The sequence below is a fragment of the Brassica oleracea genome, chromosome C6, assembly GCF_000695525.1.
Source record: "Brassica oleracea var. oleracea cultivar TO1000 chromosome C6, BOL, whole genome shotgun sequence".
Lineage (NCBI taxonomy): Eukaryota > Viridiplantae > Streptophyta > Magnoliopsida > Brassicales > Brassicaceae > Brassica > Brassica oleracea.
Window position 1 is genome coordinate 1,014,590 of NC_027753.1, and position 11,356 is coordinate 1,025,945.

At 33.0% G+C, this 11,356-nt stretch overlaps 1 protein-coding gene across 1 annotated transcript; it reads left to right on the plus strand.

Annotated features, from left to right (window-relative positions):
• The first annotated feature begins 5,555 nt into the window (after nt 1–5,555).
• LOC106298347 (prolyl-tRNA synthetase associated domain-containing protein 1) lies at nt 5,556–7,838 on the plus strand. Its single transcript, XM_013734454.1, has 12 exons — nt 5,556–5,645; nt 5,820–5,879; nt 5,973–6,026; nt 6,088–6,148; nt 6,247–6,323; nt 6,471–6,520; nt 6,594–6,676; nt 6,750–6,820; nt 6,906–7,062; nt 7,151–7,278; nt 7,350–7,424; nt 7,511–7,838. Exons 1-12 carry the CDS (start codon nt 5,607–5,609, stop codon nt 7,580–7,582), a joined length of 927 nt encoding a protein of 308 aa, XP_013589908.1. The 5' UTR covers nt 5,556–5,606; the 3' UTR covers nt 7,583–7,838.
• Nucleotides 7,839–11,356: the final 3,518 nt, after the last annotated feature.

The following is an 11,356-nucleotide window of genomic DNA, read 5'->3' on the forward strand; positions in this document are numbered from 1 at the left end:
TCCGGTAGGGTCACTCCCATGCACTGCTCGTCCAATGATCACCTTAATCACCTCTTTTGAGCTCCAAACGCACCCAAATGTCCCCCAAGAACTCCATGTGGTACTCCAATACCTAATAAAGACTCATGCATGCAAAATGCAACCTAAACATGGCTAAATCCTAGTCTATATGATCAAAATGCACATGGGTGAATGGATAACACAATAGAAATATGCAAGATATCAATAACCTGATTGAAACTCTAAGCCTAGCAATCATCCTTCCATCAAACAACTCATCAATCAATCGAACAACTACATTGTTCAACTGTTTACTTTATTTACTGTTTTTATATTATTTAACCTAGCATAGTCTGAAGTAAAATTCTATTGTGTGAGATATCGAGTCTCTGTAGATACAATCCTTAAGTACTGCAATCGATTTCTTATTTGAGAGAGTTGCTCCTAAGGGTTAATTTGAGCATATTAAATTTGGCGCCATTGCCGGGGACTCTGATCACCATTAGACTAGGTGTAGGATTTTGTCTAGGTTTTCATTGTTAGCTTATTCACATAAATTTATTTCTTCTGTTTCAGATACGAATTTCAGTATCAGGGACCGATGAGGAGAGGATTTTTTGGTTCTTCAAAGAATGAGTCTGCTGATTCACGCACGATCCATAAGTCTATGAGAGAAGTATCGATTGAAACCCTCCAAGCAGCAGTGACCGACAGCGTGAACACCACGCCATCGATCGACATTACTTGCGAGAAAGGTTGAGGTACTCATACTGAGTATTGATGAAAATGGAGTCCTACAAAATGAAGAAGGTCGTGCTCGCAACAATGCAGGTCAACTGATTCATACGCAGGAGACTGCAATTCATGATGATACTAATGTTGCTAAGAGGGATGACTTTGAGCTGACACCTTCATATATATATATCTTATGGGTCAGCATCCTTTTCATAGCTCTCACCACAAACACCCAGTGGATCATATCGACATCTTTGAGGAATTGGTATTGTTTATCTACAATGAAGTCCATGAAGACTACCACTTCTGAAAATTGTTCCCATACACTCTTGCTGGAGAAGTAGCATGTTGGATCAAGAAGTTGCCATCAGGGTCTTTCAAAACCTAGAAAGACATCATGAACGCCTTCCTCAACAACTTTTTCTATGATGTTGTAGCAAATTTAGAGATAGAGAGGGAATTTATTCTGAGATATCAGATTGACGACCACACCATGGCAAAGAGAGATGAATATCATGGATCTGAAGAGCCGAGCAGAGGAGAGCAAGAAGTCTACCTGGACTACTTTTGCAATTGACTATATTTGACTTTTCCAGAGATTTCTCAACAACATAAAAGTGTCCATTCTACAAACACAAGTCTTAAAATGTACTAGAGCTGGACCCTCACGCCCGTGCGGATATTTATTTTCACTTTTTAGATGTTTATATGTCCAAATATTATTTAAATGTTTAATAGTTAATATTTTAAATATTATCATATTTTAAATGTTTATAAACACAATAATTAAATAGTTTAGATGTAAAAAAATATTGACCCGTGAGCCATACTAAACATTCAACAAATATTGACTCATTGATATATTTGAGTAATATTTCTTGTAACATGAAATCGTTTTCCAAATGACTTAGACATATACTTTGGTTTGGTTTGGACAGGATTCGGTTCGGTTGGGTCGGTTTGGTTCGGTTGGGTCGGTTTGGTTCGGTTCGTTTTTTTTGCCCACTCTCATTATATGACACTTGGTAAATATTACATAACATTATTAAAAATCATTTTTAAATTTGACTTTTCCTAAAATTTAGCTAAATCATTTTAGGAAAAATGTTGAACACAAAAAAATATCTAAACTTGATTTAGGAAATTATTTAATAAAATAAGAGAAGACAATGCTTACTTAAAGTTAGAGTTATTTAATACTTCAGTGGATTAACTTGTAAATAAATTGTAAATTTTAAGGTGAATTTATATTTGTATTTCTCTTTTAATAATATAGATGGTTAGCACAAATATAGGAAATTGTTTGATAGGTGATATTCCAATTCCAAATTTCAAATGAAACAAGTCAATTATGGATAGATTTTGTTATTAAATTTTCAAAATAAATGTTGATTGATCCAAAAGTTAAGGGGCTAAAAATATTGTGGTAACTAATTATATGATATTAATAATAGGTAATATAATTATTTTGTTTATAAATGATTTGGTTTGCAAATATTTTAGTGTCCAAATCTTTTGGTTTAATGATTACATATTTGAAGTAGAAAAAAAGATAAGGATCTAAAATTCGATTTAAATTAGGGCTGTTCAATATGGTAAAACCGAACCGTACCGAACCGAACCGAACCGAAATAGACAATATGGTTTGGTTTTGGTATATACCATATAAACCGAATGGATATAATTTTATAAAAACCGTAGGATTTGGATATGGTTTGGTATATAACCGATTAAACCGAATAAACCGAACAAAACCGACTAAAAGTAGAAACATGTATGAAGATTATAAATTTGATAGAAAATAATTAATAGAAAATTTTCATAACTTTTTCTTATCTATAAACAAACAGAGTTTCGTGTTCAATCGAAAAAGCATGACTTTAATGAACACTAAATATGGAAGAGTGGAAAAACTTTTCTTTCATGTTTCTGTTTTGTTTCATATTTTTATTTTCAAAATTTCAGGCTCTGATTTTAATTATAGATTTGATTATTTTATTTGATGGTAGAAGCATTTTTACTTTTTTGTTCATTTATTTGAACATGTAATATATTTTTAATAAATGACTGTGTTGACAATATGACTCTAAAATTCATTTTATATGATCTCAAACTAAATAATTATGTTTTTTGGTATAAAACCGAATAAACCGAAAACCGACGGTATATAAACCGAACCGAACCGAAGCAAATATGAATTTAGAATGGTAGTTATATTTTACTAACCGAAATACCGAAAACCGAAAAAAACCGAACCTAAACCGAACCGATATCCGGATTGAACACCCCTAATTTAAATAGTAGTTTTTTTTATTTTGAAAGATATTTTTGGATTATATTTGGAAATTTTAAATTAATTCATCCACAGGGGAAGGCATTAAAACCGAACAACAGCTTTTTGTATACTGATAATCATTAAATAAAACTAATATTGCTTGCAAGTAAGATCATGTATGTTTTAAAAAAATTTAAATTGTAGTTTTAAATTTAAGCTTGATTGATCGGCAAGTGCAGATATGACTATAGATTATTAGTGAAAATAATTTGTTATACTGATAATCGTTGTGTATGTGATAGTCAAACTATGAAGGAATGCAATTGTTAATATTACTTTAAGTTTGTCACATGGATTTGTCTGGTTGGTATTAGGTTAACGAAAAACTAATATATACGTATGAACATTGAACTTTTGATGTATACCGACATTTGTTTGTTTATAAAAAACATAAAATTGATTTCTAAAAACCCAGTAATTGCTCTGTTTTTAAGGTTCCAGTAGTAAGAAGTGTGAGGGATAAAGCTATGGTGTAACTATAAAAAGAGGAAGTGTATACAATGGAGACGTTGAGTTTGGCATTTTTTCAGTTTAAAATTAATTTTGGATAAAACATTTATTAATCCAGAAAAATAAAAGAAACATAAATATAGGTTTAGTTAATACATCAGTGGCAAAGGAGTGTAAATATTTTGCAAAAATAATGGGTAATTTTGTACTTTTTCTTTTGATAGATTATAAGATAGTAGTCTAATCGACTCTATCCAAAGAAGTTTTTTCAAAGTCTTCGCGAACAGATCTGATAAAAAAATCATATCATACCTTGAACCTCTGAGATGACTTGCTTATCGACATATTTGAGGAATTAGTATCGTTTATCTTCAATGAAGTCCCTGAAGACTACCATTTCTGCAAATTGTTCCCATACACTCTTGCTGGAAAAGTAGCACGTTGGATCAAGAAGTTGCCACCAGGGTCTTTCAAAACCTGGAAAGGCATCATGAACGCCTTCCTCAACAACTTTTTCTATGATGTTGCAGCAAATTTAGAGATAGAGAGGGAATCTATTCTGAGATATCAGATTGACGACCGCACCATAGCAAAGAGAGATGAATATCATGGATCTGAAGAGCCGAGCAGAGGAGAGCAAGAAGTCTACCTGGGAGATTTTTGCAATTGACTATATTTGACTTTTCCAGAGAAGAAATCTTCCGTTAGAATACTTTTATAGAAGTCTTCTCTCGTAACCAAAGGTTTGACCAAAACCCAGAATAAAATTCGAGAAGAGAAGTCTTCTCATTAATATTAAATGTTTTACTATTATTTTTCAATTGCAAAAGTAATCCACGCACACTTCTTGCGACAGTGAGAATTCTTCGAGAAAACTTTCAGAAGACTTCCTGAGAAGTCTTCTACAAAAGTAAAATTTCTGACAAACTTCGGTCAATTGCAAAACCAACATGTTTATTCGAGAAGACTTCTCGAGAAGTCTTTTCTGGGATTTTTTAGTTTTTTTTTCTTAATAAAGGAACGTTAGAATACTTCTCGGGAAATCTTCTTGATGGAGAACACATCTGAAGAAGTCTTCTGAAAGTCTTTCCGAAGTCTTCTGAAAGTCTTCGCGAACAGATCTGGGAAAAAAATGATATCATACCTTGAACCTGTGAGATGACTTGCTTAACTTCTCCAAGCACCCAGAACTTCACTACAAAAGTTACCAAGTCGTTAATGACCATGAATCATAAGCTTCAATGTCTCTATGAACCTTACAAAGTTTAGAATCAAAATCTTGATTTTTTGGATGAATATAAAGAGAGAGTGAAAAAGATGTGATTTGTGTGCATAAGTAATAAAGTGTGAAGAGTAAAAATCAAAATTTTGGTGCATTAAGAGCTTCAAATTGGTTGTTCATGATGGTTAGTGTATTGATGACAATGACAATATTGTAAATACTTGGTGAAGACGAGGATGATAAAGTAAAAGATTCATTTTCGAAAAAAAGAAAAAAAAAAGTAAAGGCGTTTCCGTGAATAACTCGAACTTCTAGGGTGAATAGTGAAAATGAAAGGTTTTTAAAAATATGAGTTATTTTTGTTTTTGACTTGAAATTTTAGGTCATATTTGAAAAAATTACACCCATAAATAAAAAAAAAATAGAACAAAAAACAAAATTTAGTACATCATGTTCAAAACAAATATGAAAATTAAATAATTTATGATATTAATTTAAAATTTCCGTCAAATTTAGTTATTTATATTTAAATAAAAAAATAACACTAAAATTTATTGATATTATATGAATCGATCTGCAGAAGGTGCGCGCAGTCATCTAGTTATCATTTGTATAATGCAAAAGATTTCTCAATAACATAAAAGTGTCTATTCTACAAACACAAGTGTTAAAATGTATAGTAGTCTAATCGACCCAAATCTGCTAATTGCTAAAGACTCTCAGGCTTTGCTAGTGAATGGATACAGAAAGCCCAATTTGAAAACGTCTAACGATCCAATAAGAAGAATAAATAATACGAAACCTACTCTTTTCATCTTCAGTGCTCCAGCTCCTTGCTCTCCGAAATTCTTCGACAACGACCTAATGGGTTTCTCTAAAGATCAGTTGCTTTCCCAACTTCAGGTTTTTCATCTTCATTTTCAATTTCTCGTTGCTTTATTACAAACCAATGAGATTAAATTTATAGATTCGAATGGAATGGATAAAAGTTCTTCTTTTTTATGCCTGATTAGGTTTAGATTTGATTCATCTCGATTTGGAAAACAAGTTTCTAATCATCTATTGGAAATCTTTCAGGAACTTGAGATTGATTATTCCAAGTATGAGCATCCTCCCGTTCTAACTGTCGAAGAACAGGTTACAATGATTTAATAAACATGTGTTTGCACATTAATATAGGAATGCTAATCCATGGATATGTTTCCTCCTCCTCCTCCTCTAAATCTTCAGGCTAAGTATGTAAGCAGTAGCGAGGGTGCACTAAGTAAGAATCTCTTCTTCAAGGTAATCTTCATTTGTATAGTTACCTCTCATTGTAAATGGCTCATATGTTTTGTTGTTGCAGGACAAGAAACATCGATATTACATCATCTCAGCCATGGTAGATACCAAAGTCGACATGAAAGGTAACCCATGTTTTGTTTTTTCATTCTTTCTTGTTTGTGGATGTTTTCAGTTTTAAAGATGTTAATGGGTTGTTTCCTGTGACTTCTAATCCCAACAGTTTTATCTCAGAGACTCGGTCTGGGAAAAGGAGGTATAAGAATGGCTCCTGAAGAAGCACTTGCTGAGCTATTGCAGGTATTCTTCATTGTCTCTTCCACTGCTACTATGTTCTTCTTGTAATAATAAATTATCGTGCTGTACCAATTGAAATATGGTAGTGATTGTTTTCTTGACAAATGACACATGAATTGGCAATTTTTGATGCTTTGGTTTTTCTTAAAGGTGTCTCTTGGATGTGTTACTCCTTTTGCAGTCGTAAATGAATCAGCAAGGTATCGTTTTCCTTGACATTGGTTCATAGATCCGTTGACTGACATTTCTTTTTGAAAACTTTCTTTGTTTAAGAGATGTATCGCTCTTGTTAGACCAAAAATTCAAGAACCAAACACGCTGCATCTTCCACCCGTTGTCTAACAACGTCTCAATCTGTAAGTTTTTTATATGGTTTCATTTAGATTTTAACTTTAAGACACTGATTCGTTTTGTCGGTATCATTTCCAGCTCTTAGCACATCGGGTCTTGACAAGTTTCTTCAGTCCGTCGGGAGAGATCCTGTATACGTTGACCTTGAGGCAAATGTTCTAAACTTTTTAACCCGAGTCTCATGTTCTCTTTCTTAAGGTTTTGACCTTTTAAACTATGGTTTGACTGTTACAGGCTAACCCAGTGGTTGGTAAAGACCAGCCTCCAGATCTAGCTGTTTATGTTCCGTCTAATTCAGTTGTTATCCCCGAGCTCCCTAACAACACACCTTCTGCACAAGCTTCTCCTCCAAAGAATGTGTCAGCAGAGAAAACTAAGCCCGTTGCTTCACGTATGACTCTGATATTCTCAGGTCTTAAGAATATGTATCAAATGTCAATGCCTTTATAAATCAGTTTTTTTCTCTGCGGATGCTGCAGCCAAACCGAGCAAGTCACCCGGTAATGTGAAGAGTGTCGTGCAAAATTCTGGTCTATCAGTATTTAAAAACCCTGAGAAGTTCGTGGAGGAGATTTTGGACAAAACATCTGAGCTGTTGTTTTCTGAGGTAATAACACAAATCTCAAGATTTCAAACCGATTTCGTAATAGTTTCTTAAACCTGTTGCATAATTAACAGGTGAAGGGAGAGAATGTGGAGGCTTTAGCAGAAACACTGAGAAAACGTCTTACCTCAGAGTTTACCCACCTCGCAGTAAGTACTGCGTAACATTTGATATATATGGTTAATATCTGTTGAGAGTAAACCTTTTATACCAATGTTGGTTTTGTAAATTGCAGGTTATGTACAAGAACACTGCATACAGTGAAGGTTTTTACGCCGGTACACAGTGCCAACCAAAGCGACCGTAAGAGGAGGTTTGGTTTATATGCTGAACCTGAGATACTTGGAGAGAAAACATTACCTGGGTTGCGCGTTTTTCAACTCTTTTTCGTGCACAACAATTATAGACAAGACTGAGTAATGATTTTATTTATGTATGCTCGAAGCATTGTTGTTTACTAATACAATATTTCTTTTCTTTTAGCGTCTCCTCAATAGAAAATGACAGGATAACCTGGACACATTATAATTTGATTTGGTTATTAAATGTGTCTTTTATGTATTGATGAGTTAAATGGGACTCAATGGCACTTAAAATTAGTCTCTCTAAATCTTATTAAATGTGTCTGGTTATCCTAATAAAAATTCTCTAACTTGTTATCCTCTAATATTGGATGGTTCTCAACTCTTCTGTTAAATCATATGGCATGGTTTCAAATCATATTATTGCAAAGTTTATTGTATATACAAAATTATATAGTATGGTTTAAGTTACATGTTCAAGTTTGATTGGGTGCCAGTAATATATTTATGGTTGTAAATATGACGTGTTATATTTATGGTTTATGGATGTTTGCAAACATTTAGGGTTTGTTTTAGGGTTTAGGGTATAGGTTGCAAGACCAAATTAACATATATACAATATATACTTTATATATGATATATATTGACATATATATATACTAGTGTCGACCCGACTTACGGGTATGATATACTTTAGTTGTGATTTAGGTTATTAAGTTTTATACGATTTTGTGGTTTGGGTTTCAGGTTTGCATTTGCAAGAGATACATATGTGATAATGATTTTTGTCTTTTAGAAAATTTTATGTGAGGAGGAATTATATGTGATAATATATATTTTGCTTGTTTACGATAGTTTGTTTATATGATATTTCAGTTTGCTATATATATTATTTATATCATGTTTTTGTTTGTTACTTTTTTTATAGGACAATTCTCTTAAGAAGTTTTTTTAAGTTTTTGTCACAAAATAGACTTTAATGAGGAAAATGATCAAAATAGCCATTTTTATTTTGAAAAATTTAATCTTTATTTTTTATTTTTTAAAATTTGAAACAATATTCTCAAAATCCCACCCCTTAACTCTAACACTAAGTGTAGATTAGTTAACCCTAGGATATAAATGTATTTTTGTCTTTTAATAAAAAAAAATTTGGTCTTTTTTTATTGAAGGCTATTTTTGTTTAAAAAACTTTAAAAAAAATGTTTTCTTAATGAATTTCTCTTTCTTATATGTTATTTAATGTTTATAATATATTTTATTAAAATTATAATAGGTAAAGCTAAGATATTCCTGAAGTATTACGCTATTGAAATATATTAGGTTGCTGGTTGATTACTTGTTTGTCAAAAGGATCAATGGACTTAGATTAGATGCTTTAATTTATTTAAAATATCCATGTGTTGCTTGTCATGCAATGTTACAATTAGAGGACATGTAGGATGTTATTTTATTATGCACTAAGCCTTTTTTGTGTTCCAGACATTAGACTCTTTAATATTGTTTTATTTTTGAAACTGGTTTAGTGCATTCATTTGTGGTTAGGTACTTCTCGTCCACTGTAAATTTTGAAATAATCTTATACTATAAAGAAGAGAACTCTCTCGTTTTAAGGCTATCACGTCAGTAATTAGACTCCTTCGTAAGGCTGCCCGGTGCTGCTCCTCCACCGACTGAGATGCTGAAGTTGATGACAAAGACTGGAACTTGGATTGAGATTTGTAGATTTTCTCAAATAATTGCAAAGAATCACTTTCAGGAATCAACCACACCACTCTGTCTCCTCCAGGGTATCCTCGCCTGTTCATCATAAGTTTCTTCTATGAACTTCCCATATTTCTTAAGGTCGGTTATGGATTATTTGATAAGATTTTAGTTTCTTGGTTTTGAATTTGTTTTCATAAAACGATTTGTTGCTTTCTTTTTTACATTTGTTTCAGTGGACCCTCATGTCTGCCGCTGTCAATGTTCACAGGCTCGCAACTTAACGACACCGCTTCAAGACTGGTTCAAATTTTTTTTTAAATGCACTATACCACTGATTTTTCTGGTGATCAGATCATAGCATGTCGACAGTTCTATGTGGTCATCTTTGACATGAATTAAAGAATGTATATGTGTTACTGAGAGGTGTCTTTTGATGTGCAGCAACGGGAGAGATGGCTCAGAAGATAGTTTTTCAGGCACTGAGAGAAGCTATGGTCACTGAAACAGTTGTTCGTCATTTCAGGTATACAACTCAGTCTCCTTCTGTTGTTTTCATTGTATGGTTCTATGTGTTTTCAAGTTTAAAAATGTGATAAAGTTCTTATGAGAAATACAGAACGTTTGCCAAACTGAGAAAATCAACACAAGCTGATTGTCCGGCTGCGTTCTTTGAGGAATTCATCGAATTTCAGAGACAGATATCTCAAACTATGAGTTAAATCGCTTCCATTGAGCCACCTGTTTCATCAGCTAATGTGAACAAATCTAAGGATGGATCTTCTTCAATATTTGACGAAATTCAGCACGACTCTATTGATCAGGAGAAACCCGCGTCTAAGAGAAGAAATACAGCTCAGAATCAGCACTCAGCAGCAAACCATAATCATATGAGATCAAACGATGAGAACAAGAAACCATCACTTGCTCCTCCTTCCGGGTTAGGAATACAGTAAATTTGACTAAAGATATAGAGTAAGAAGCTGCAAATTGGTTCATAAAGTTTATGGAAAAAGCTTTGGAGAAGGGGATGAAGAAGTGTAAAGGCACGGGTGATGCAGATGTTAAAAAGTTCCACTGTCTCAGATTTTTCCAAGTTGTAAACTAGGTGGAAGCAAAACAGGCTGCTGATAGCACGAGATAACAGGTACATCCAAAAGCATCATAAGCCACTAGAAAGCTCAGAATCAAAATGAAGAATTTAAACATGATTCTTTTATATTGTTCTCACTTCTATTCCAAAGGCTCCTTAGTTTCCACTTCTTATCGATAATTTTATTCATGGAGTCTATTGTTGTTAATCAAGTTTATTATACAGTGGCTGTTCTCAAATGTCAAAGATAAAAGATGGTCATATCAGTAAGAAAAAGAAGAAAAAGACAAATAAAAAATGTTTTACAAATTACATAAGTAGCTTCGTGTAAATGTAATGAAGGTAAATTTATCATCATCATAAGTGTTAATGCTTTATCAAACTTAGTCGAGAAATAAGCATAAGTCCAGCTGTTAAGGCCTTAAGGGCGAGTTGCCTGATTTGGTTTAGAGCCAAGCTAGTCCCTTGATGGCAGTAACAGCAAGCTTGACTTGCAAGTAATTGAACTTTGTTTTGTTTCATTGAAACCAGGCTTACAAAAGAAAATAAAAAGAGCGAATTGCATTGTTTTAATGAAAATTTGTATAAATACATAACTCCATTACAGGGTAACTAAAATCAAATGAGGTCTGAATCTGACATAACTTTTTCTTTTTTCAGTCACAAAACTTGAGCTTTGAAAAATCAATTTAAAAATGATGAAACCACAATCAATGATTAATACATAATCAGAAAAATAAAAAAACTAACAAAATATTGTTATGAATCATGAAGTGGATGGTCGAGAACCTAGACCATACAAGTTCAAGACTAGAGTCCATTGGGGGTTTACATTCAGCCACATGGAAGCCCCACTCAACCTTAGTCTTTATGAGTTTGACCATGTCATTATGTAGAGTATTTTTGTAATTAATTCTCTCTTTGACTCCACCTTGTATGAACCACTATATATATAGTGGTGTAAGCAATAAGAAATATACAA